Raw genomic sequence first — 27,412 nt, 5'->3', positions numbered from 1 at the left:
GGCAGTAAACCAAGTGAAACTACTCCAGCCATCCTTCTGTGAACACCATTCCCCTCCCCTGCTCCAGTCCACGACCCCTATTTGCCACTGGCCAGAGGAATTGCAGGTTTTTTCCTTATGCAGGTGCTCTCAGGGACCCAGTTCACATCACAGTCATGACAAGAAGCTGAGGGGAAGCAATACATCATCTTTTGGGGGTCTGGCAGAAGAGATCAGGGGAAGGAAGACAGTGAAAGCTATGAACAAGAGTTGTGGTGCTGCCTCGAAGCACAGCCAGAGAGCAGAAAACCTTTCTTCTCCCTTTCCCTAAGGCTCTCCGCAGAGTCTGGGGCAGATCCCTGGCCTCCCACAGAAGTGGATGGGGTGCTGTGCAGGTTCCAGGGTCCACTGCAGAGTGTGGAGAGATTATTTTATGAAACTGAAATGTTTCTGTCTCTGGAGGTCTTTGAGAACTGGACGGATGAGCAGCAGTCAAGATTAGCTCAGTTACAGTTGATCCTCCCTTGGGCCAGAGAGGCAAAGTTGGTGATTTTATATGATTTTTTCCACTCCTATGATTCCATGGTGGAAGCAGAGCTGTGGTTCTGCAGGGCACCATAGTTAACTAACATCTCCTCAACCAACACTACATGCAGTTAACCATCGTATGCATTTCTGAGCTGGTGGTTTGCAATTGCTCTTTCGTGCAGTATTACCCTACATCTACAAAGCTATCAAATAACCAAACATCTCCTTCATAGTAAAAAAAATCAGTTCTCACAAAAGCTAGGGGCACTGCTTCCCCCCCCATAAAAATTCCCAGAACTAAAAAAATCCTGCTTCCAAGCCTTACAAGGACAATGCAAAAGAATTAACACATTCATATAAGAATAATATACTAAAGTGCCACTTCTGTCATGGAGAATGGGAGCATGAGAGAAGGGAATCTTTTTGTCAGAACTACCCTAATTGCAGGGAATTTCTGCCTCTGCACCACCATCTGTCCCTGGAAAAAATATTCTTATTGCTGATGGATGGGAAGCCCGCAACGTCCATATAAAGTCAATTAACTTCTGCAGCATTTCTGTCCCTCAGAGGGGAAAAGAACTCTTGTCTGTGCCTTTTGGGGAATATGCAGAAATATAGCTCTGGTCAGCTTTACATTGCCTTTGGGACTGATGCACACACCCTGTTTGATTGAAAGGGATCAGATAATCATGGGGAAAAGCCCTTGGGAGAGAGGAGTAATCTGAATATCTGTTTGATACTGCAGTGTGGATGTTCAGACAGAAAAAATATTACCAATCATCTAGCTTACACCCCTGTTTCACATTACTTTTGGGGTATGGCAGGTAGTGCTTTAGGGCAATGATTAATGTACTTGAAATTAAAGTTATGTTCAAAGTAGTTTAATCAGACATAGCTGTCACTGAAATAGAGATTAAAATGAAAAAACATAGTGTTAGATGGAGGGTGGTTAAAACCTTAGAAAATATTATCACTTTTTCCACTGCCAGGTTTATTTCCTGATAGCACAAAAACACAGTGTGGGGTAGTTTCCAAATATATTTATTGTTTCTGGAAATCAGATTTAAAATACACAGTAAGGGAGACAAAAAATTAAAGCAACACTTTATTCCTCAAGAAATCTGTCAGCCACTATATAACAGAGCTTAGCAAAGCCATACCCTGCAAAATAGAAAGCGATTTCAGAAACGTTCATCAAGAGATCAATCAAGAGATTGTAGTAATCTGGTATTGAACAGTATCAATGTCACACTGTGGACCTGAAGAGACTTTAGTCTGATCCAAGTGGACAGTGCCTCTGCTCCCATCACTCCTGACCTCACAGTCACAAGCTGACAGAGGGGCTGGCTTTAACCTGTAATTTTCGTCACACTGGTTGATCCCTGTCTATAGCTCCATGGGTGGCACGCAGCCACACTGAGGCTCACAGCCATCATTTAAATGCAGGGCTCAGCCCCTATAGCACGGTGTGGGGGCCCAGCTTGGCACTGGAAAGATGTACCAAAAAAGCCCTACGCGAAGCACCCCTTACTGTCTCTGAGTTTCTGGTGTACCCAGCACTTCAGACCTGAAAAGAGTAATTATAACTTTCAACAATAACTTATTTCAATATAGGTTGGGTAACTTTAGTACTGAGGAGAGACTGCTAATGAATAAAGGAAGCACTAAACTCCCAGCCTGCAGCTAGAAGGACAATTTGGACCTGTGCTGGTCCTGGTGGAGAGGGGACCTTCCCAGGTGACACAGACAGCTCTGTCCACACAGGGAATGGCCTTGAGGAGACCCAGTGCCCCGCTGGTGGGCTTCCATGCCATGTGTGCACCCGTTTGTGAAGAGCTCATGCTAAGAAACACCTACCAGGCCAAGACCATGTCTCTAATGCAACTAAGAGTCCTCTGGGAATGCTCCAGTCCCACACTCAGCTTTTCTGGGAAGGAATTCAGGTCAGGACTGATTGCTTTTGAGAATAAACTTTGGTAAAGTCCACTGGAGTTTTGTTATCATGTAGTGTCCATGTTAACTGCTCATACTCTTAATGTAGCAGTTTGCAAGCTGTTGGATAAAGTGGCCAAAGGGATTTACTGAGCTACTGCATGATGGACTTAAATCTGAGGACAGGTCTGAAAACGAGGAGAATTATACAGCCAGCTGGCAAGAGCTTATTTTTTTTATGCTACCACCACAGGATGAGACCCAAACCCGTACTGACAGTTGCAGTGGCAATTTTACAACAACTAACACAATGAGAAACAAGCCACAGGGTAGCAACTGTGCTGGTACCAGGTCTGGCTTTCCTCAGAGGGCTGCTGCCATGCCTGGAACTTCTCTGCAGAAGTATTTCTCTGAGACATCTCTGGTCCCCAAGTCATTGCCTCTGCAGCTTCATGGAAGTTACTTACAAACCACTTGAAGGACAAAGCCCCCTTCTGCCTCCCAGTCTCGACTTTTGCCAGCACCCACTCCCTGTGAGGCCAGAGGAACACAGCTGATGCTTCTCTCCATGGCCTGACAGATGTGCCTGCTTTTGAGTCTATGTGTTTTGAGAGACTTTGACTCCTTTTAGGATAAACCAACCCTGCATGCTCCAAATTGTCTTGCTGGTTCCTGGAAGGGCATCTTGAAGTTGTTAATTGTGTTTTTTGAAGACCTATCACCTTTAAGGAGTATTTTCAGCTTGTTTAGTCTTGCAGCCAGAGCCAGGCCAGATAAAGAGGGACTCATTTCCGTCAGCATTATCTCCATCCCTCCCCACCACCACACATGGGCAGGCGCAGAGAGAGGGGTCAGCCCACTGACCCAGCAAAGGGCTACGGGCACACTGATGAGGCAATAACTCCTGAATTGTTCCAAAAAGTGTTTATTGATATTTTATCTGCTTAGGTTAAAACTCTTGTGACTATTTTGCATTCATTTTTCAAGGAAACACTAGATTTTTGAAAAAATTGCTTCCTTTCCCCTCATTCCTTTATCCTCTGGGTCTCACTGGTTTTCATTGCTTCCTCCCACCTGCCCTTTGCTTCATCTGTCTTTGGAGTCCATAACTATCATCCCTGTGTCTCTTTAGATTTCTGTCACTCCTAACTTCCTTGCTTCTCTTTCCTCCTTTCTTTCTCTTTATCTTCTCCTTCTTAACTTCCCCTTCCTTCCTTGTTTTGAGATGCTCAAAGATTGATTTCCAGCTGAGTGAGGCATCCCACACAGGGAAAGTAAAACAGGGAAATATTTCTTCTGAATTATTCTGAGTAGCTCCTCTCACTGCTGTAAACTATCATTGAGGCAAAGAAAAAAAGGGGTGCAAGTTCAGTCTGTGGCATGTAAAATGACATATGGGAAGCCAAGTGGGCCAATGGAAAACTCTGGTTAAAACTGATTTTCAGTGATTTGTGGTCACCTGCTGACTACTACAGTCTCCTTCCTTTTCTGGTAGTGAAAACTTCTCCAGGTGTTTTCCTCAGCAAACCCTCTTACTTTGCCAGTCTGCTCTAAAGACTTTACAAAATTGTCTCCCTTTTGTTTTCACATCGCATTTTCTCAGCCCTGTGTTCTTTAGTTCTGTACTGAAAAAAACTCTAGCATTCTGGCATCCAATTACTAATTCTGGTGGAGCTAGACATTTTTGTAAACATGGCTGAACGATGCATGTTGTTCTTTGTTCAGGCTCCTTTATGACCTCTGGCAAGCTGCTCATCCAGTGTGCCTTGGTCTCATCACATCAGGACTTCCAGATTTTTTTAAGTTTTATTTGAGGGAACTGAAGTTTTAAAAGACATGGGGGTAATACAGTATTATTATTTTTATCCTTTGCCTGCCCCTGTGTTTTTCCTGCTGCCTAGCTTCCATGCAGCTGTTGAACATTTAAGAAAAACGTCTCCCACTGAGCAAGTTCCCGACAAATGTGAATTGAGCTTCAGGAAGAGGAAATGTGAGTCCTGAGGTCACTCCTGAAATCAAGCTCTTGCCTGGCTGCACATAATTCTGCTGTTGTGTTTTAAGGGTGATTTAGAAAAAAGCAGCATATATTTCCCACAAAGAGCATAAAAAGAAACAAATACTGGTGATCATGAGATGATCATATGATCCTTCAAATCTCACTGTTTTTCTGGTATTTTCAGTCGTGCTTTTTGAGTCTGCAGCTCAGATCCAAGCAGAGAGGGGGAGGATGTGGGATTACGGAGTGAAGATGACCCACTGGTGCTGACCAGAGTTAATATTGGGAGGCCCCTATGCACTCCATGCTGATGACTGGAGAAGACTGAACTTTTCTTTCCACTTAAAGATGCTAGAGCTACACCCCCTTGTTCACCGGGGAGTAGTATTTCTGTCAGATATGAAAGCAGCTCCTAATCTGCTCTGACCTTGGCAAGAAACTCAAGTCCAAATGTAGTAACATAGAAGCTGACAGGTCAGCCTGAAGAATTTGAAGTGGGGGAAGCTTCCTTGCCTTCTTTCTTTCTGTCTTTCCCTCCTTCTTTCACTTGAAATCTTATCAAGGATCACTTCAAGTGCAGTCACAGCCTGACCAGCCCTAGAAATGACACCAGCTGGGTCATTGTCCCTCCTGTTACAGCAGAGGTGCAGAGAGCAGTTACTGGCTGGGCTGAATACGTGCTACTATTGTCATAAATTCATAAAGGCGTAGACCCATCAATAAGAGCATTTTACCATTTTGTGTGTAAAAATTGGAAAAGTTGATCTAAATTTTACATCTGTATGTGGTGCCTTACCGAAAGACTCCTGTCTCCACACGAGAGGCTCTCTACTTTTTGTTTTCCAAGTCACAGACCCACACCGAGGTTGGAGATGGTTCTCATCTGTTCTCACTGCTGCTGAAGATTTCTTTCTGTCAGTTGTGCTTGTGCCTTCTTCTACAATGACTAAGACAAAACCAAGGACTATAGAAATGACCTATGCTTGCTCAAAAAGGGGCTAAAAATGCCTTGAGCTCAAGTCCCAATTTGGGTATTATTTAGAAGTCTGAAAGATGATGGTTTTCTTTCTGGCTATCTTTTTTCTGGTTATTTTTTTTTTCGAGGAGTGAGCTTATTTTTGATCACACTGGCAGAAAGTTAAAAACTTCTGGTTGAAAGTTGGGGTGCTGCTTTGTACTTTGTCAGTCAAGTGATCAGACTAGAATTTCTATGGATTGCTCACCACAAAAATGATAAATTATGAATAACTAAGGGGTATTTATTGTTTGTATCACTAAAGAAACAGGCCTTTTGAGCCACAGCAGACCCCCCTTATATTTGGCATTATATTGGCCAGAACAAAAGCACTTTCCTTGCATCTGAAAATTTACAATCCCATTACAAAGCAGCGTAAACAGCAGATCTTGTGGCTTCCCCCAGTTCAGTGGCCATGTTCACCAGTCCAGGAAAGGAAGGAGGCATTGCCCACCAGGGGACCACCCGATGGCTCTGCACCCCTGGACATGGGGGGCTCACCAATGAAACCCCTCGGCAGACAAGGACACTGGACCACTCTGTGCCTGGACACCTCCTGCCAGCCTGGGCTGACAGACATCACGCAGGCGAGGGGTTAAGGGAAAAGGGCTGACTCTCAGAGGTGAAACCTGATGTGTCTGCAATAGATAGGGACAGGCCCATGAAGGGATACAGGGAAATAAGAAAATAATGTTGCTGAGTAATCAGTAGTCATAGGTCAGCCACACTGCTACCTATCTGCTGTCCCATTTTCTGTAGATGACATGTCAAAGGCATGATTTAATGCAGGTTCTGAAGGACGTTGCCTCCAGACATCAGGAGCAGCATAAGGCATAGTGCAGATGCTCCTGTTTGAAAATCTCAAAAGCAAATGAAGGAGGTGGGTAGCTGTGACCATTGCCAGTACTGAAAGAGAACTTATAAATATGATGGGGTTAGATGGGAAAGCCAAAGACAAGTAAATCATGCTTGGTGGAGATCCAGAAATACGCTGCAAAGAGACAGGTCATGAGGTAACAGGCTAGGGAAATTATTCTGTGTGGGTACTAGCAGAGCAGGACAGTGCTTGCTTGGGCCAGAGGAAGAATGTGACAGTACTAACATACAATCTCGGTGGTCTCTGTTTCTTTTAAAATATGTTTTCCTGTTCTGTTTGCCAGTGTTGTGATTCAGAAAACATTTTGCCATTTCCTACCTGCAGCTATAAAGGTTTCCCAGGTTGACTGACCCTGATCAGGGTAGAAGGAGGGAGGTAGGATTTCATGGCTTATGTAGCTCCCACACTGCAAATGTCTCAGCCAGGAGCCACAAAACATGATGAGAAACTGCCAGAGGGACAGGTAGTCTGGAGAGTAAGAAGGGTGCACAGAGCAGCTTCACATCCCGATTCCCATTTATGGGACAGGGCTCCTGAGGGGGATGTGTCTGTCCAGGTGGGTAGAGCTGGGTGCCTTTTGTGGTGGCAGAGGTTGTTTCGCCTTGGGGAGGTACAGCCTTCTTGGGGCACCAAGCCTTTGGGAGAACAGATGGGGATACAGAGGCTTGGCAGAGACTGCAGTGGCAACTGGAAAAGGGTGAGCATCTCAGGATGACAGCCAATCTTGTGAAGGATGGGGATCCCTCAGCAGCAGTGACTGGAAGCATATTGCTGCTGGTGACAGAGAGAGAGTTTTCTTTACCTACTGATGTGCACATATGGGGCAGGCACTGGCAGTAGGGGAGCAGGAACAAGAACTCACTTGTACAAAGCCCTAAGCAAGCTCATCTAAGCCTGAAGCTCACCCTGTTTTGAGCAAGAGATTGGACTAGATGACCTCTGGAGGACTGCCCCCCCCATCTAAATTATTCTCTAAATCCACTCCAGATTCCAATTTAATTTTCAGGGTGGTGTTTTAGCACCTGCTGCCTTTGAACCCTGCCATTCTTGATGACATCAGTAGTGCCAAGGCATTTCTAAACAGTCACTGCACTCAGTCCCAAGCCACAGGGGTTTCCTCCTGAAGACAAAAGAGCCTCACTCACCTGCTGCTGGGACAATGGGGTAATGGGTAATGGCATTAGGGGGACCTTCTGTGCCTCTTTATCTCTCTCCTCTGGGCATTCCTCCCTTGATGAGGAATTTCCTCAGAGCACTGCCTGAAGGGCTTCTTGGGTGAGATGCATTTAACTGTGCAGAAAATAAAACACTGCCGTGGAGGTCACATTCTTCCATCTTTGCCACTGAGACTAAGCTTGCCTGTAAGCTGATGTCCCCTTGCACCTGCACACCACATTATTTATTCTCTTATTACACTGCACGACTACTATACTGATAACATGAAACTAAACTACAGCCTGGCTGTAGCTTTCCCCTCCTTAGCAGGAAAGTGGACTGCTTGGCATTATAGGGGAATGATGAAATGCAGTCCTTTGAGCTTATTCCTTCTTTTCTTATGAAAGGAAAACTCATATAGAATACTTCTTTCTTTTCCTTCTTTATACAGCCAAATTTTAGGGTTTTTTCCTCATTTAAGAAAAAATTTTCATCCACTGTCACCTTCAAGCTTGAACACCACGACATTGCCTCCTGGAAACACCAATATTTTGACACAGACAGATCAGAGCCTGTCCAACAACCAGAGCTCTTACAGTTTTGAGACAGCACCATTTGGGCCATGCCCAGGCCATGCTGTGAATCTTTTCAGCCAAGCTCCCAATGGGATGGACCTTTGCAGTCTCTTGTCCTGTCCCATGTCCCTGTGAAGCACTGTCCATGGGCAGGTGACAACAGTCAGACTCCTGAAGCTTAACATATCTGTCCAACACCTCCTGGGAAGAACAGGACAAGTGAAAAACTGGTGAGGAGAGAAACCACAAGGAAACTACAGAGAAACCACAGGCTGAGTAGTAGAGAGAGTAGTAGAGAGGTAATAGAGACAGATTGGTACTACAGAAAACTACAGGCTGCGTCTCTCTCTCCTGCTCTGGGATGTCCAACAAGGGTCTCTGGGTGCTGCAGCAATGTGCAGCTACTCGATGAATGACACATTTGCTATACAAATGTATGGCCTTTACTGAAATAACCATCAAATTCAAGACTGCAGTCAATTTCTGCTACTAACATTATTTTTAAATTGCACAGATGTGTGTCTTTATCCATGAATAGGTCTTTTCTGATACAGATCACCTCTGTGATGTGAACTTATTAGATGTAGAGTTTCTGCTCATTTTATCTACCAGTGTGATTTTTCGGGGATATGTGAGCTCCTGGGAAGTAAAGAAACAGTCTTCTACCAGCAAAATTTATTCCTTTTTCATTATTTCTTACTATGGCATTATCAATGCTGCTTGCAAGAAAACTATTTTTACACAGCTATTTTTGTAATTTTTTTCCTTTTACACTCATCACTATTTTGTGAGGCTGATACATATGAGCTCCTTAGGCACATCCACATATTTCTAACAGCATCCTAGAATTTCCTATCACAACTGGACAAAAGAGGGGGGAAAAGCTGAAGATTGCAGTAAATAGAGCTGAGGTGAAGTCAGAGCACTATATTCTCTATCCAGATCTAAGGTATGTTCTTGAGAACTTCCCATTTTGAGAACACTTACATGGTATGTTTCCACTTAGCTCGTATGCCAAAAATATCCCAATGCAGCTCCGCCACTGATAAAGGAAACAAGAGTCTTGATGTAAACAAGGGCTCCAGGCAGCTGCCAGTGCTCCCAGCCACCGTCTCACACAAACCTGTGAACAGCCAGCCTGGATTGGATATGGAAGAGCCCCTGGCATGCAGGCTGGGCAGGCAGCCCTGTTCCCCATCATGGATGCTGGGGACTAGCCCTCCCATCTCCACCTTGTTGCTGACTCCCCATCTGCCCTGCTGATCCTCAGGACCAGCCAGAGTGGCCAACAGCAGCAAAGCTTGTGGCCACATGCAGGGGCCAACAGAGCAAGGCTGGAAGGAGTGCATGGGGAAAATCATGAATGGGGCAGAAGACAGCAGGAAAACATTTCATCAGCACAGACTCATGGACTAAGACATGTGGTTCATCTCTTCTGTACAAAAGCATCAGCAGCAGTTACATCAACCATAAATGCTTTTGGAAAAGGAGCAATTTTAAAAGTAACTAAATTAAGCCTTGTCCACAGACTCTGCTTTACAAATATCATTATGAAAGTTATCTAGGTTTCAGGGGAGTTTTAAAACAGTCATGTGCTAGCTGCAATGCTGAAAGATTGTCCTGCCATTTGGAAGGTCTGTGCTTGCACCTCTTAGTAGGAGTTCCTCAAAGATGTTTCACGACATGCCAGTAGAGCTTTACTTATCATCTTTCTTCATTCCTTGGGTTCATCCTAAAAAGTGTGCATACTTCTGTCAACAGCGTGAATATTCTTGTCTCAGTGCCAACACTTGGTGACTTTGGAAGAGGACTGGCTGAAGCATATGTGACTCCACTTCACTGGAAAGGCTGTCAAGAGAAACAGACGTAGTGCCTGAACAACACTTCAATACAGCAAGAGGCAGTTGCAGCGTTCAGGGTAATGGCCTGGGCAATAACCACCCCAGCACAGAGGCAGAAGGTAGGGAAACACAGGCTGACAAATGCCAGAGTCAGACCTGTCATTCTTCGTGATTCCTTCTGGACAGGCAGGGTACAGACCATCAAGAATGGCAAAATGGACAAGACTGGAGATGTTGGATTTCTCTCTTACAGGTTCCTATGCTAGATGTACTCTAGGAAAGAAAACAAAAACAAATAAATAAATGCAAGAGGAAAGGAGACAGAAGCTGTGCCCATGTCAGGGATTATATAGGGATGGGACAACACCTGATGGCTCTCTGCATCACAAGTTTGCAGAAGTGTGGTGGTTCAGACTGGGGAGAAGTTATGAGTGTACACACAAGCCATCCTATGCTGCTCGACCTTATCACCAGAAAGCCGTCCCCAGCACATTTTATTTCACTGAATAGATGTAGGCAAAGACTTCCAGCCAAAAGAAAATAATTTGTGTTCAGAAAATGGCCGGTGAATGGGCACTGAGGGGTGTCTCTCTCAGCTGCAGTGCTTGCAGCATCTTTGCTCTGAGATTGCTGGGCATGGAGCCGGTGCTGCCGGGCACAAGCAAAAGGACTAAAGAGCAAGCTTGGATGGGAGGAAGGAGGCAGTGTTCTAGCTGCTTGCAGAGAAGGCATTTTGTGGTCAATGAACGGTGAAAAGACAAATGATGTGGCACAGACCTTGAATTATGTCACATTTCCCTTCTTGAGAAACTCCCTGGCAAAACCCTGATCTCCCCATGGCACATGCCGTTCCCAACTTCTCTGTGTGCCACTGAGCCCCACGGATGGCGCTCCCCAGGAATCCTCTGTGTCTGTGCCCAGGGTCCATGACTGAAGGGGAACCCAAGACAGCCCTGCAGCAGTTGGGCTGGCCCCCATTCTCACCTGCGCCTGCAAAGGCGGAGCTGAAGGCAAGGGAGAAAGGCAGATTTGGTGGGGAATGGAGGTGGTGCCAGCTCTTTCCCCACCAGAGACAGAGGCATCAAAGGATGACAGCCAGGAAAGGCTGAGAACAGACTCCTTGCTCCCCTGTTGTGGGTGCTGGCTGATGGGTGATCCAGAAGCACTGAGTGGCTATGGGTAAGTTCTGCTACAGGGACTCAGGCACTACTTAAAGCTCAGATCTGTGTTTCCTCTCTCATCTGAAAATGAGGAAGACTAAGCAGATAGGGCGAGATGCTGATCCCAACTCTGATCCACAACACCAGTTTTGTTCTGCTAAACACAAACAATTCCAGTTGGTTCTTCTGTTAGCTAAGGCGAGATGATGAAAAGGCTTTTTCAGTCATTGACTTGATGTGTGTTCGTTTTTTTAGGGAAAAAACAAAAAAGTGACCAGCATGTGGCAATCAGGTGATTTGTAGAATGGAATTTTAAGAGAATGGGTTTTTTTCTGAATGAAACAGTGCTTTGGTGGGTGAGGACTGGTTGAAAGGAAATTGTGTATGTACTACGATTTCTTCAGACCATTCCTGATTTTAACATGAACTCTGTAGAGGATAGGTATGTGCACACGTTTAGAAAAAAAAAAATTATAGTTATGGTGAAGGACAGTTAATGGATCCGTTTGCTACCCATTTGGCACATTGTGGCTAGTTAGTTTTAATGTGTGTGCTATTTCACTGCTGATACCTTTGAAAGCACCAGGTAAGAGTGTGCCTACACACATGCTGGTCCTGATTTTGTGGCATGGGAAAGATGCTTTGTGTATTCTGGGCTAGGAGAGAAACTACTGTTCTTGGCTTTGCTTGCCTAGGCCATGATCTGGCATGAATTAATAATAGGGAACCTGTCCTGCATGACAATAAAAAAAAAAAAAAAAGGCGTCTTGATTTTTTTGTTTCTTCGAAGTTGCCTAAGACATGGGACCTTACATTTCTGCATTAGCTGAAACCTGGACGTCCTTCCCTCAGACAGGCCCAGCCTGGCTGAGGTCCGGGGCCCGGCGCTGAGGGCTGCTGGCCGCGGAGCCGAGCGCCCGGGGCACGAGGCGGCAGGAGCTCCACGGGGGCGAGGGGCAGCGCGGCCGGGCGGGGGGCGCGGCCCCTGGGCCGGAGCCCCGAAGGTGCCGGCGGGCGGGCGCTCGTCCCGGCCCCGGGAGAACGGCGAGGGGGCCGAAGCGCTGAGTCAGCGCCGCGGTGCCGCCGCGGAGGGCCGGGGGCCGGGAGGCGCCCCCGCCCCGGCGGTGCCCGGGAGGGGCGGGGAGAGGCAGCGGCGGCGGCGGGCAGGGCGCTGCCCCCCTTGGCCGCTCCTTATCAGCCCGGTTTGATGCTGCAAGGCGTGTCCGGGGATCTGCTCATGTGATGGAGCAAGAGGCAGGCGGGCGGGGGGACCAGGGGAGGAGGTGATTTTCCTCGCTGCTCTCGCTCGCGCTTTTTTTTTTCCCTCCTCCCTTTCCCTTTTTTTTTTTTTTTTTTTTTTTTTTTTTTAATTTTCCCCCTCTCGCCCTAAAGGAGTTTGCGAGAGCCGGGCTCCTTCATTCCCGGCTGTGCCGCCGCCGCCCACCGCCAGCCCCCGTCAGCGGCTCCGCACGGCCGCGGGGCAGCGCCATGGGCGCCGGCAGCTCCGCCGAGCCGGCCGCCCCGCAGGACGGGGCCGGGGCCGCCGCCGAGCCCCCTCGCACCCCTCCGGAGCCGCTGCCGACAGAAGACGCGGCAGAGCCCCAGCCACCAGCGGAGCCCGCCAAGGTAAGGCAGGAGCGGCGGGGAGGCGGGGGGAGACGCGGGGCGGCGGCTCCCGCCGCACCCCCGGGCCGGGGAAACTTTCCCGCCGCGGCTGCGGGCACCTGCCGCAGCGCCGGGCCGGGCGCGGGTAGGGGCGCGGCGGGGCCGGGACTGCGCCACGGCCGGCGCCGCAGTCATAAAACTCCCGCCGGCGGCGGCAGCAGCGGCGGGGCGGGGGGCGAGGGCGACCGCGGGGGCGCCGCCGCTTTTGTGTGCGGCCGGGGCCGGGGCGAGAGGAGCCGCACCCAGCCGCGGTGAGCTCTGCGCCAAGGAGCCTCCTGACTGCGGTCCTGCGGCCGGATCGACGCGGCTCCCGCGGCTCTCCGCAGCCCCCCCACTCCATCCTCTCCCCTCCCGAGGGAGCAGGTGGGAGGCGCGCCGGGGCGCGGCCGGGCGGGCGGCTCGGCAGTGCCTTGGGCTGGGTGCCAGACGCGCTGTGCCCCCCTTCCCGCCCCGGCCCGCACCCCTGGGCTCGGGCTCACCTGAGCCCCCGCCCCGCCGCCGCGGGGAAGGGGCGGCGGTGTCGGCAGCGGGGGCTGGAGCCATGGCTTTGGTGCGGCCCGCTGTCGTACCGCAGAGGGGACGAGGGGGAGGGACTCCCGAACTCCCAGCCCATGGGGAGCGAAGGAGCTCTAGGTATGTGTGATTTAAAATAAAGACGTTGAAGAATTGAAAGAAATTCTTTTAAAACATGTCTGGTGTTTAAAAATAGATCATGAATGAACCCATTTATCCCTCTGGAATAGGCGCGTTTAGGGGATTTGGGGACTGAAAGGGAGGTTATGTGCATCTGTGTGTTTACATAGCGTGGCTTTGGGGTAGGCGTGAGTTTGTGAGGGGAGAAATAATACCACGTTCTACCGAGGTCCCCTTCTTTGGGCTCTTCAGAGTTCGGGTGCTCAGAGCGGGGAGACTCCGAAGTTTCTGTGACTGATGCGTGGGTGTGTTAGAGCTTGAGAACTGGTTATGACTTTGTTTCTTTGACCTTGTGGTTCAGATTTAACTTTCAAGTTGAATTTCCCATCGTTCCTGGCTGCCACTAGACCTCCTTGTGCGTGTTTTGACAGATTTGAAAACCACACTGCGAATGAACTTTAAATTAACTAAGATTTATTTTATTTTCTTTTTAACCAAATAAGCGTTGGGGCTTGGTGTTGGTTAACAAAATATTTAGCAGTTGTGTTCGGCAATTTTAGAATTCAGAGGGAATTTATATCAGGCAAGCATTTGGCTATTGTGGCTGTTTAAAAATTAAGATAATGGGACTTTGAAGAAGGGATGTAATATTCATAGCCATGTTTATCCAGTTATGGGAACCAAGACCTTCTAAAAAGGGAATAACATTAATACTGTTCTCAAGTACAGATTATTATTACTACTGTGGTTTATGTCTTCTAAGCTTTAGAAAAATGTTTTCTAATAGATTTTTGCCTGGTTATTCAAGTAAAACTGTTTAAAAGTGGGGAAGTTCTGTTACCATTTTGCTGCTATAAGAAATTGTATTACGCTGTTCTCCTAAAACAGCTGGTTTTGCCTTCCTTTACGTGACATAAAAAGAAAAATAAGTTTTAATGAAGTTTAGTCGTACTTCTTTTGTATCTCATTTAGTCTGTCTTACTGAAGTAACTTCTTACAGATTTGTGACACAGTTTTTCATCATTATTCCTTCCAGCTCTCTGGATTTGAAAATTACCAGTCCTGCAGTGCCCCTGGAGAAATCTGTCAGATAGCTAATTTGTTTGCAGAAGATACAACGGGAATCTTTTGGAGGGTGGTCTTTTTTCTTGCGTTATCCAACTTAAAATGCTTATTACAACCCTTTTAGAAGAAAAACTTTGGAAACTGACTTTAGTGGAATCCAACTTGAGTGAGTCTTGGCAAGGCAATTACAAATAAACTGTCTAAGCAACTAGTCTTGTACAGGCTATAAAGTCTCAGAGAAGTTGTGCTTTCTTTTGTGATGTGAAATCCTTGAAATATTTAATTAAATTTCTTTCATGACGTAGTTGTATTTTTTACAAGATGAAAACCTCTTCGTCTTTTCTTCTAGAAAGCAACAAATTTATAGTCTTTAAGCTGTTTCATTGTTCATGTGTGATATTTTAGCCAGATACCAGCTTTTGCATGTCCTGGTGTCCATACTGAAATCGGAGGGTGTATGTTTCGGTGCTGCTCACTTCTACAGCCCAAGGACCCTGGAAAGCACTTGGTCTACAGAGCAAGGGGTATTTAGGGGCCTTTGGGTGCTGGCTTGCAAACACAGTGGGTTCAATGTGGGCTCATGTGGTGAGTACCTCAGCTGTACCATCTTCTCAAGAGTTCCTGGTGAATTACACGTAAAGCAGCTCCAGAGTTTCCAGCCTACTACAGTACTAGGACTCTAAATGGGTGGATTTCTTTACTGTAGCAGACAAGACTTAAACTCTGTCAGTGAAGGAGCTGCTCCTTATCTTGCATAGCCACCCCCCACTATCTCTGCAGGGGAGTGTGACAGATACTGGTGGTACTAATCCATTCAGGTGCCTGAATTGAATTAATCAGATTTGTGAAGTGACACCCAAGGTCCTATTGAAACCAAGGGGCAGGGTATGGTTCCACAGAAGGCTGATTTTTGTGATAGTTACCTTCTTGCTGTTTGAACAGCAATGATCTTTTCCCCCTCTTTCTCCTCTGTTCCTCTTCCCTGTCTTGCCTCACATGACGCAGTCTCGCTTGGCCGTATCATGTCCTAACCTTGCCTTTCTGTAAGCAGGTTAAACTCACTAACCCTTCAGGAAACGGGGAAATTTATTCTTGCTGGAGCATTTTCCTGATCTGCTTCTGAGTTCATTTGACTCCTACATTGTGGAGGTGAGACCAAGAGCTAGGACAAGGCAAGCATCTGCAGGAGGGGAAATGAAAAAACTTTCCCTGATGGTGGCAGTGAGCTGGTGGAAACTCACTGAAACCTCACGAGCAGATTGTCCTGAGCAGCACAGAGGCCTGAAGCTTGGCCTGAGAAGGATTTATCAGATCTCAAGAGTGCTAGAAGCAGGAACAAGATCTTTTTGGTCTTGAAGAAGACCAGACATACCTTAGGTGTCCTGAACTGACAAAAACCTTTGAGATGTCTGATGAGGAGGTTCATGTGCTCCTGCCTCCTCCCCAGAGCACCTGCAGCTTCTCCTGTATTGCACCTGGCACTGTGTGAGCTTGTTGAAGGAGCTAAGCCCCTGAAAAACTGTTCCAGTTCTTTGGCAAGGTCATTCTCTGCTGATTGAGCAAGATGTGTTGGCTTCTTGGACTCAGCAGAAGCTGCAGGGGAGTAGGCAGGACCTTGTGACTGGAATGGGACAGGAAGCTGGGTGACACTTCTGTTGGTGGCAGTACATGGCTGGATTGGTTTGAGCATCTTCATCTTGTGAGCGCCCTCTCTGTTCGTAGCAGTGATGTGGCTCTCACCCAACTTCCAATTTTGATGCTAAGCATCAGAGATCTGGAAAAAAATGCCAGTGTGGTGCCCTCCCATGGGGTGGAAGGTGACTCCAAGCCATGTGGGCAATGCCAGGATAGCTTTGTCATCCTACCAGCATTGCAGCTAACAATGACAATCACACACACGCCACTTCTATTTTATTTAGAAGTTCAAGGTACCAGCTTTAATAGAGGTTTCTTTTGTGGCCCTGTAGAAGGAGCCAAGCTCTGTTGGAACAGCTACCTGAAACAGTGTAGGGAAATTTCCAGAGAGAATTTGGAAGAATAGGGGAATGCTAATAAGCTATTCTTGCACCAAAATCTAGTTTTGTCAGAGATAGTATTTTAATGGGGATTGATGGCTTGAAAGTGTGGTGTGGTGGATTCCTGGCTTGTGCCAGCAAGGGCCCTCACTTGAGCAGAGAGTTATTTGAACAGTGTTTTCGGGATGGTTCCCATTTCTGAGTAGTAACTTGATTACGCTACCTGTGTTGTAATGAGAGCAAGTGTGTGCTAGACAGTAAATATTTGGAACTGTCTCTTCTAAAGAGATTACCAGCTGAGATGTCAGAGTGTCTTATTGTCCGAGTGCCTGACAAATAACAGCTGGGGCAGACTTACATCTGCTGTTTAAACAACTGCGTTCTGGTGAGGGAGCTGAGTCAGCCTGAAAATACTACATTATCAATAGTGAAACAAAGCTTGTTCAAGGGAAGTCCCTAGACTGTGTCTCCAGGAGCCCCAGTGTGAGACATTTGGTCTGAGGCTGCAGGGTTCCCCTGGCTCAGTAGGGTCTGATTCACTTTAGATACTTCTCTTCCAACTGGGGAGGAAGAGGCTGGTACATTTCAGTGGTAAGGTTTGGAGGGCTGACCACGCCTGTGTGGTGGCTGAGGTGAAAGCATAAAAATGTGTAATTGAAAAAATGCACAATGGAAATTGGTGTCATAGCGGCACCAAAAGCGTGAAATACCCCTTATCGTATAGGAGATAAAGAGGGAGGTGGCCGGGCACTTTCAATGCCGAGGCAATTAGCTTGTGTTTGATGTGGTAGAAGCTAAAGAGATGCAAAGAGGAGCGTCAGGTCTTTGAAAGTCCTCCAGGTTGGAAATGCAGGCCTGCTTGTAGTTGCTGAGAGGAAAGGAACGTGCTTTGTGCTCAGCCCTTGTTCTGACTGGTCCTTAAAGCTTGGGTGAGCTGTACAAGTGAAATGCTTTCATAAGGTGGTGTCTGAAAGAGCTGAACAGTATGAGACCTGGGAAGGAGCTCAGGTTGGATCAGGCTTTGAATAACAGATTGGGAGTCGTGCTTCTTTCACAGGTTGCAGAAGAAGATCATAGAGATTATTTGGGTGCAGAAGCTGTTTTATCCATTTGCGTTTTGAGGGTAGTCATCCATAAGGAAGTGTCACAGCGAACTCAGTCTGAGAGTTGGGAGAGAAGAGGGTAGATGAGGAGATGAAAGGTGCAGAGAAAGTTCTTGGCTTTGTCTGCAGGAGACTGAAATCGGGTATTGAAATTAAATGTGCTGTTATGTCCCTTACAGAGGAAGGGCGTTGTGTTTTCTTCACCTGGAACTTGGAGTGTCCCACAAACCTCTAATGTTTAGCTAATGCAGAACAAGACAAACTGCTGTGAACAAAGAGTTGGAATGATTCAATTTTTTTCTTTTCCCAAATGTTCGTGTTTGAAGTTCTTTTTAATGAAGCAGCATGTGTTAAGAGCAGATCCCCTGAGCATGCCAGCAGTCTTTACCAGAGTTTCAAAATCAAACTTCAGGAAAAATATTAAGAGACTATTATGTTAGTTTGCTCAGTTGTTCAGACAGCTGGATCTTGCTATTTTAGTAATCTGATGTAGAATCAGTGTAGCAGGATTAACAGAATGAGGCAAAATTAACTCTGGTACGTTTGGGCCTGGTGTGAGGAATCCCTGGAATGATTTGGGTCTGGTACAAGGAATGTTGGGAATGATGGTGATTGCTGGTGGGGGAAGAGGCTGGGTGCTGCGAACCCCTCAGGAACAGTGCCCAAAGAGAGCGTCCACTAATGTACAGTGAGATCAGAGACCTGCAGTTCATCCACATCTCGAGCAATTTGTCATGTTAATTTACCCATTTTCAATTTTGTGTGCGTTTAGTGGGGTCTAACAGTTGGACTCACTGCTGGATGCAAGATGGAGCAGAAGCTGCTCTTGGTTAGAGTGATGTGGGCAGCAAGACTGTGCATTTTAGTCTCATTAACTGTGTGTCTGCCCTTTGCTTCCATCTTTGTGGTGAATGGGAGGCAAATATTAAAAAAATAGATGCATGATGTATAGTAATGGTGTGACAGAAACTGGAGTGTTGCTTTGCTAATGGCCCTTTGTTTTGGGAATGAAGAAGCTGAAAGATCAGTGAAGTGGATAACCAGTTCTCCTTGGTTTCTCCCTTGTTTATGAGACAACACATTCATAAATTAATAATCAAAGGAGTGTAATGAATGTGTGCCACAAAAAACTGATAAAATGCTGATAAACCTGCCAAATGTAATGTCTCATTACTTGTAGATAAACGCATACAGGTGAACAAAGAGATTCCTAATACCGTTAATTTTTGTCTTTTTAAATTTTTTTTTCACCCATCTCTCTAAACTCTGACATTATATTTGTCTAAGCTTTACAACTATTCTCAATGGAATTAAGAACACTGCTCATCAAATTAGATATAATTGGACTAAACTGCAGTTTAGATCCCTTCAGAGAAATGAAGCAGTTAATGTGAAGGAAAACTGAAATTAGTTTCTTTTGAGGACTAATGCAGTGGGACAGACTGCACTGACCCTCATAAAGAGCCTGGGTGATGTTTTTAGAACACAAAACTTTTTTTTTCTTTTTTTTTAAACTAATGATGCTGTTATGTCTTCTTTCAAGTTACAAGCTCCCCAAAGGTTTCTTCTCCTTTGCACATGTTTTAATTTGAAAAAATACTATTGTTTTATTAGTTTTGATTACTCAATTATTTAAAGCAGAGCACTTGATTTGAAAATCTAAATTTGCCTTACCAAGGCCACGAATCACATCAAACTCTTTCCCGAGGGACTGGAGTAAAAAGGTAGGGTTATACCACAGGTCTGGTCAGATTTGAAAATGCTGAGGTCTTCCATGTATTTACATTTTTACATGGTTGTGACTGATGGATCCTGCTTCCAAAACTGAATTTATGTACAGAGTGAACAAGGATTATAATTATAGTGGCTGGTTGTAAAAACTGCTTATAGTCTTACATTTAGTAATGTTTTGTATTTAATTCTGTTTTTCATACTGGAAGGCATTGCAGATTTAACAGATCCGAGGGGTTATCTGCTAGACCCAGTGACTTCTGAATTTTGGTCTGAAATGACAAATCTTAAGGATTATATAAAGTCACTGTTTTCCTGAATGCATCACAACTGTAGAATAAATTCAGAGCTGGGGGAATAGTAAGTGCTACCATTGTTAATATTTTATCGTAACAGCCTGTGCTCAATTTGAAAAGGAGACAAGTTGTACTGCATTGGGCTACCAAATACCTTTGTGCCCTGGTTCCTTGCAGAGTCCACTGGTGCTTATTAGGCAAATAGTTGACTGTGTCTATACATATGACTGGCTTTAAAATGGTGTGCTGCCTGAGGAGGTTTGGAAAGAAAGGCAAAGAAATCTTTGAATAACCTGAGGAGTGCTAAGATATTCAGTGCTGTTGCCTTTCTTGTGACTTGAAAGAATAGTTGGTGCTAATTCTGAGGGTGTCTTGTAATAGTCATCCATGGCTTTTTCTTCAGATAGCCTAGTGCCCTGGGAGCCAGTCAAGTTAAGGTTGTTCTTGTGTTTGCAGGACTAGCAGTTGTCTTTCAAGAATAAATCAGTAAAACTTATTATAATTTAAAAAAAAAGTAATGGTCCTCTACTAAATTTGTACTGAAGAATCTTAAAGCCCTTTCAGAATTAGATTGTTGTTTCCTGTGTCTGATTCTCTTGCTTGTTTTTAATCAGTTACTGCCATTCAGTTAATGCTGTGTGCAACTGCAGAGGAGCTTCACAGGATTTACGTGCCTTTGTTCGGTGGTGTGGCGTCTTTATCCCTCCTGAGTTCCTGTGTTTTAGATTTATGGGAAGGATGATGTGAGAAGCGGGAATGTAATCTGAGTGTTGAGCCATTCCGTATTTCTTCTATTTAATATCTGGTCTCAGCATGTGAAAACTCTGAAGCCAAATTATTCCATCTGTGGTATTGGCAGTGGAGCAGAATGGGATCCTTTTTCGTGAGGTGGATTATGTGGCTGTGAAAGGCAGCTTTGAGGAGCGCAACAACGCCTGGTGGAAACAATTTGGCTTAATTAAGGGCTTCTGAACTGAAAATCAGGAACCTGAATGCACACGCTTCATTGCCTGTGGAAGTGGGGTACAGCGCTTCTCCCAGATCTCACTCAGCATGTGAAAAGAGACAGATGATGAAGAGGAATGCCCTTTTCCTGGCACTGTCTGTTGACTTGAAATTCTGTTGCAGCAGGCTAATTACTAATAAAAATAAATAAATAGATATCCCCATTCAGAAGGTTTATATATAGGGGGAGTTTGGAAGAGAATCATCAAGAATGTGGCATCTTCCTGATCCCAGTTTGGCACTTCAGGCATGTGGATGTTAGATCCCATCTTTCAGTGTAATGTATCTATGGTACCTTTGATTAATTATCAGGGCTTCCATGGCAGTATTTTGGGAGTACTGATGAGTCATAAGACAATGATACATAATTAAGGTTTGCTGTTCCACCAGAGGAACTTCAAACCTTCACTTCAGGAATAATGGTTAATTAGTTGAAATGGCTTCTGTTGGAAGGTAATAGAATCGGTTGGAGAGCTAGTTCCTTAAATAAAGGGTAATCAATAAATTAAAGGGTAATTAAGTATCTTATAATGACCACAACACATTTCATACTTTTAAAATAAAAATATGCTTTTGAAAGTATATTTCTTCTTACAGGGCAAGCCAGTACAAATTCTGAAAATAATTAAAATGTATCAAGTGTGGAAGCTGAAAAACAGATTCTTCTTTTTGCACATACTAGCAAATCTAGAAAAAATATTTCAAATTATATAGGACAGAGTCCCAAAGGATTGTAAAGCTCTGTCCTCCTTTAAGAGTAGTTGCCACCTAGTAACAGAGGTCCAAAAATTCTAGTTTTAATTTCAGTTTCACTACATTTCCTCATGGGAAATATATATGTATTCTGCTTTCTGTCCTGAACAGTTCCATTTCTTTGTAGTTGTATTGTTGTTGATGATAAGATAAGCACATAAGTAGAGGAGCAATACCAAAGTCTATATTGTAGAGAGGATTCATTCTTATATCAGAACAGTTGTGCCAGATATTTTGAATGAAGAATTTCTTTCCATCAGCTAGATTCACCTTATCCTGGAGTTTTCCCTCATGGAAGAAACCGATTTCTACACAAGGTTATAGGCCATTGTCTGTAAGACCTGCTTCTTCCATGTATTTCATGTGGAAGAACAGAAAGATAAATAGTTCCAGATTATGTGTTTTGGTTTTTTTCCCTTACAGAAGTACTTGTATTTAATAAAGTTAAAATTGCTTGCATGTATATAGTCAAAATGAGAATGAAAGAACAATATTCTGTGGGGGTTGGAGGGGAGCCCAGCCTAATACTGATGTTTTCTTTTTCTTTCCTTCTTTCTTTCCCTACTACCATCCTTCAATCAATGCTTGACCACGCAGGTTTTAAATGCAAGTTTACCAGTACCTGATGTTAGTGAAGACAATTTGAAGCATGATGCCTCACCACAGGAGCCACTGCAGCTGGAAGCTGTTACAGCATCTAAGGAACTGGATGGGCAGCAGCCAGAGGTGGCTTCACCCCTCCAAGAACCACCCAGAGAGCAAGCAGAGTCGCCTGGAACAAATGGTGAGTAAAAACCTGTGTTCAGTGGACATATCATAGAGGCCTGTGTGCTAAATGGGATGAGAAGTAGAAATGGGGCTTGATTAGCTGTGTGCTACTGAACAGGTATTACTCAAGTGATCTCTTGTTGCTCAGGTGCTTCTAGGGCACTGTTTCGTGGGAGATGTTTTTTCTCTGTAGGAGAGTCCAGATGACAGATGGCTTGTGGACTGAAGCTGTTGGTGTCAGTGGTGGAGATGCCCACCTGTTCCCCCTTAGGGGTTGTTCTCAGCTCTGAATGCCTCTGCTTGTCTGCTGCCCATCTCCTGACCATCCACCTGTAGGAACAGCTCAGTTTCCACTTCTCGTGTTGGGAGCTCCTGCTGCATAGGCCTGTCCGTTCCTTCATAAGGCAGAAATCCTTTTATGTTAATTCATTAGTGATATTAATGATAAAATATTTTGAACTCATAGGAAGGGACAGGCTGCTAATCTGTTTTTCATCAGATTTGCATTTTGACCACAAAACCTTTCTCATCATAGGCATCCCTGTGTGTTCTGTCTTGGGAATGTCTCCCTTGCCTTGCTGCATGGTCAGGAACATGCTGTTCTTTCTCCTGTGTGATCTGGCAGCCCACCTTTCCTGCTCTCATCAGCCTCTTTTTGCTTCCCTCAGTTCCTGTTCACAGGCGTGCGTTGAGAGATCTGCTTCGGCAGTCCTGCTACCTGCTGACTTTTTGGCAGGATGGCAAGAGGGAGGGATAGTTTTCAGTCAGAGCAGGCATCTAATGCTGTTGTTGGAGAGCAGGGAAGGGATGGGGACAGGGTAAATGAGGCACTATCTGCCTGTAGAGCAGCTTAAGGCATGTGTGTACTCCAGGGTAACCGTTGGTGTATTCTAGGGTTTGAATCCTGGTAAAAGCAATTCTTTGTCATGTCTTTAGATTAATTGCTATAATGCTATTATCCCAATAGAAGGCTACCAATTTTATTCTGAGCTGTTGTGCCTTTTTTTTTTTTTAAATCATATCAGTAGGGGCTTTTGACACTATAAAAATGGGATGGAGCTTGTTTTATCTTTCATGAAACTCCACTTCTCTAAAATTTTACTCTTAAGCGGACAGGGACGGGAGGAGGATACTCACTAAACAGAGTCATAAATGAAGAGAAAATACCTGATGTTTGGAAGTAGTGTCAGAAGATTTCATGTTGGTATTTAGCTTCTGGATTAAGTAAAAAAAAAAGGCCTTTAAAAGGGCATGAGTTTCAAGTTAATAGTCAAAGATTGTAATTCTTTTTTGTCATCCTGGGTTGTAGTTTCAGTTACTGAAATCACATTACTAGGATATGTAATGAAGAGGTGAGAAGCTCCCTCTGTGTGCAGATAATTACATGTGACCAGTTGCATGGCATGATGTGAACATAACACAGCGTTAGGAATTTGGATTTGAGTAGCCTGAAAAGCCATGGCTTTGTTTTGAGAATAATCTCTCATGTTGCTTGTGTGATATTCCTATTGTAATCTTGTTAGACAAAATAGTGTAATTTTGTCACTGTTGTCAGTGAAGCCAAGTCTACATGGTAGCATTATTTATGTGAAAGGGAAAACAGTTCTATGTGTTTGCTCTTGAAGTTAAAAACCCGTTAATGGAGGTGATGCGGCATGTATTTGCTGGTAACGATAGCTGAAAATGACATCATCTATAGAGGCAAATAAAACTTGCCCAGTCAAGCACTGAAAAGGGTTCTTCAAATAAAGGCTATGTTCAGGTGTTCGTAGCTGTTTGTGTCCACTTGTCTGGAGCTTAGAGAGCCTGGCCCACCTCATCTGTCCTTAGGCAGATGAATAAAGGTGGAGAGGAGGTATCTCTTAGTTGCTCCATGCAGAGAAATCTTTCCACATAGAAAAATGTTCCATCTTAGTGCTACACTTCATGTTCTCCAGTCATTGTTTATTTCACCTTGCTTGCAAGTCTATAAACTTAGGAGTGAAGCATTGTGACACCGAGCACTGAAACAGCACAAGTGTTTGCCTACAGTAAAGGAGTATTTATGATTATAGGGTTTTTGGGTTGGTTGGTTCTCACCATCACTATTTGAATCTTGCATTCAGAAGACCATTTGAGAGATGACCTAGACTCATTAAAGTTGCCACTGTAAGATTAAATTAACCAGAAATTCTGGTAAATTGGCTGGGAAGTTGGTTCTGAGAGTCAGAGATGAAGGCTCAAGTATCATCAGAACTTCGGAGGTATTCAACATAATCAATTCTAATCAAAATAGAAACGGTGTTGCTATAATAGGAGGACACCTGTATTAGATACTGAGCCTTTACATTTTATCATATTGCATCCCTTTTTTACTATCAGTGGGAGCATTAAATTAATATACTACAAGTATCTGGAATAACACGTTTATGAAACTCTTGACAGCAGAATTTGACGCAATTTATAAGTAATTAGGTTGTAGAGAATTCCAATTTAAAAACCCCTCCAAACAAATGGAAACAAAACAAAAATACCAAACCAACCCCACAGTAACAGGCAAAGGCACAGATATTTCGGTGTGGAAAAACAGAAGTGTTTTGTAGGGTTTTGTTTATGAGGGGTAAAATCCTTGGGGTTTTAACCAGCATCTTTTGAGGTTGGGTCTGGATGCTTTGTGGGAAGCTGCATCGGGAAGGCATTACGACAGCGGGAACTGAAGCGGGCGCCTGGTTCGAAAGCGGCAGCCAGCGCCTCTTCCCTTCGGGACAGGGGGAGGAGATAAAGGGTCGAAGCGGCAGTCCGAGACGGAGCCTTTGAGGCACCACGCTTGTGCCGGCCAGCGGTGGGAAGAGCCGGGCGGGCTGGGGGCGGTCCCGGGCGGGGCCCAGGGCTGTCCGGGCCGCGGGGAGCGGCCGTGGGGCGCGGCGGAGAGCCAGCCAGCCCTCCGACAGGCAGAGTTCCATCAGGCAGCCTCTCCGTCAGCCGTCCATTCGTCCAGCCAGCCGGGTGCCGGGGGGTGGAAGCGCCGCTGCCGCCCGTCCGCCTCCCTCTCTGCCGTGGGCTGGGGCTGCCCCGCGCCCCTGGGAGGAACCTCGGAGAAGGGGGTTCGTGGTGTCAGTGTGGCTTCAGCCATGCTGGGGACAGTGACGATGGCGGGTAAGGCGGTGTGGCACTGCCGGCACACGCGGGGTTTGCTCTCTCTGGGCTCAGCAGCATCCCGGGGCTGCGGCGGTGCTCCGCTGCCGGAGAGCCTCCGGGACCCCGAGCCCCCAGGGTTACACACTCGGGATTTCCTGGCAGGGCGTTACGAGTTAAAAGGTCTGGCTTAAGTATTTTTGTCTCAGTGAGAACCTCTTCCATGCGAAGGTTGCTGAGACTTCAGGAAGTCTCATACCGCCTCAATCGGACGTTCGATGTGATCCGAGGCTTTATGAATGTGGAGGTGCTAACTGGGTGTTTTTCTGCAGGACGGGGCTATGACCTGGTATCCGAAATTGAGGAACAGAAAAAAAGGTAGTGATCGCACTGATGATGCTATTTGACATTAATCAAGCAGTAAGGCAGTAAAATACTTTAAGAGCTAAACTTGGTGAAATTGGAGGAGATGCAGAAGCTAGCATCGTTTATATGTTGTAAAAATACTTGCATGAGAGAAATGAAGCTGTTACTCCATTGCTGTTTTATCTTAATGAAGCAAAATTCAGAGGGGATTAGCACCGTGGCATGGGAGTGTGTGTGTGTGTGTATGTGTATGGGGGGCAGCGGGTTACCAGCCTGCAGTACCAAAAATTCCATGCTGTGTATGCTGAACGCCACACGTCTTACTTGAGGAATTAGCACACAAGCCACTGAAGCTGAGAGCTAATACTGTAAACTAATTGGGCTTTCTGAAAAGATGAGTTTTGGAGGAGCAAAGAATTAAAACAAAAAAACATTGTGCAGTGCTGGGTTTGCACAAACTTATGTCTTTCTCTGGGAGACAAAGTGGCATTATGAAGTTCAAATAAACCCCGTTTATTTTGGCTTTTTTCTCCTAAAGATAGCTAATTTGCATTGGAATTTCTCTCTGATGATGTATGACTCTAGCTATCTAGGAAATCTTTATTTCATTGTATTAATAATTACTCTCTTGTATATTGTTTGCTAGAGCCAGTGAATGAGTTCAACAAATAGGGGTAGTTTATTCATGCAAAATACTTTAACTTTACAATACATATCGACAACAAAGCCTGTAGAAGTGCGGCTCCATTTGGAGCGGGCTCTGGGGAGGGCTGTACGTGATTTGAATCAGTGAGTGGTGGAGGAGATATCCTACTGCTGTTTACAATAGGGTTTTCATTAAACTCGATGTTTAATGAGCTTTTCACATGCTGAGACTTTTTCCTCAAGGGTTCTCTATTTTTTTTATTTCCTTTTATTGTCAGCAATTAAAGGTTAAACTGTTTTTCAAAAGCAACGTCTTTATAGGTTTGCACAGTTTGATCTTTGAGGTTTTCCTTATTTAATAATTCCTGTGGAAGAACCTTGGATTTTCACTGCAGTACAGCTGCTTCTATAGTACATTTTGCAAGAACTGCATTTAGCGTGTAGTATGTGTTACCATTTCTTGGAAGGGACAGAGTACCTCTGCTTGTTGGTATGCAGGAGTGTATTAAGCTGTCATGTGTCTAATTAGTGCAGATGAAGCTTCATCTCCTTTGTGGTGAGTTTGTGATGTTTACATTAGTCTTTGTGGTCGTTTTGATAAAGAAAAAATTCAATCTGCTTTTCATTGTTCATTAATCATTAGGGGTTCTCAAAAGTGTCCCAGCTTTTACTGGTCCATATTGCTTATCCCATCCTTGTTGCTAATGGAGCAATGAATTTTTTTTCCCCTCAAATACCCAAGTGCTAGGGTTGCATCTATCTTATGCTTGGTGAATAAATTTTATTTTAAGAAGCAGAACCAAGTCACTGAATGTGAGATGTGGACAGCATGTCTAACCATTAAATTTCATAAATATTTGTAGCATGCTGGTTTGGTTCCCAAACAGAACAGCTGTGCTGGTGTGAGAGCAGTTTATTATTGTGAGCATATTTAATGAAGAATTTTTAACTACAGCAACTATATCCAAGCCATAGCTAATGACCCTTCTGGCTTTAAAAGTCTTCAGTTTGTTTTTAAAGAACTATACTGTTTTCTGATTTTTAGTGCTGTTTGTTGAAACACTGAAATGAAAAAAGAAATATCTTAATCTTGAATAGATGAAATACATAACTTTTCCTGCTGGAATTTGAGAAGCTGGGCTCAGAATTGGAATTTGAGAAGCTCTGGGTTGGAGCAGAGAAGTACAGCTAAATC

General features: G+C 45.0%; 1 protein-coding gene and 1 long non-coding RNA gene across 4 annotated transcripts in view; one reads left to right on the top strand and one right to left on the bottom strand.

The window, feature by feature from the left end:
• Positions 1-8,629: 8,629 nt before the first annotated feature.
• LOC138108259 (uncharacterized) lies at positions 8,630-13,325 on the bottom strand. The gene is made up of 3 exons (XR_011149918.1): positions 13,203-13,325; positions 10,055-10,171; positions 8,630-9,905 (listed from the first exon to the last, which is right to left on the bottom strand). It is a non-coding gene; the product is annotated as an uncharacterized lncRNA (long non-coding RNA).
• Positions 12,320-27,412, top strand: part of AKAP12 (A-kinase anchoring protein 12) — a 30,465-nt gene continuing 15,372 nt past the window's right edge. Inside the window, exons 1-3 of one of the 3 annotated variants that reach the window (XM_069010662.1) lie at positions 12,320-12,341; positions 12,451-12,684; positions 21,922-22,108. In XM_069010662.1, coding sequence (XP_068866763.1) covers positions 12,547-12,684; positions 21,922-22,108 — 325 coding nt within the window. In that variant the 5' untranslated portion in view covers positions 12,320-12,341; positions 12,451-12,546. Of the gene's footprint in view, positions 12,342-12,450; positions 12,685-21,921; positions 22,109-25,020; positions 25,228-25,538; positions 25,585-27,412 lie in introns of those variants that run through there. The other 2 variants (XM_069010663.1, XM_069010664.1) reach the window with 2 other exon arrangements.

Source organism: Aphelocoma coerulescens, chromosome 3, assembly GCF_041296385.1.
Source record: "Aphelocoma coerulescens isolate FSJ_1873_10779 chromosome 3, UR_Acoe_1.0, whole genome shotgun sequence".
NCBI classification, from domain to species: Eukaryota; Metazoa; Chordata; class Aves; order Passeriformes; family Corvidae; genus Aphelocoma; species Aphelocoma coerulescens.
The sequence above is the reverse complement of the archived record's forward strand: the minus strand, read 5'-3'. Positions and strand labels throughout refer to the sequence as shown.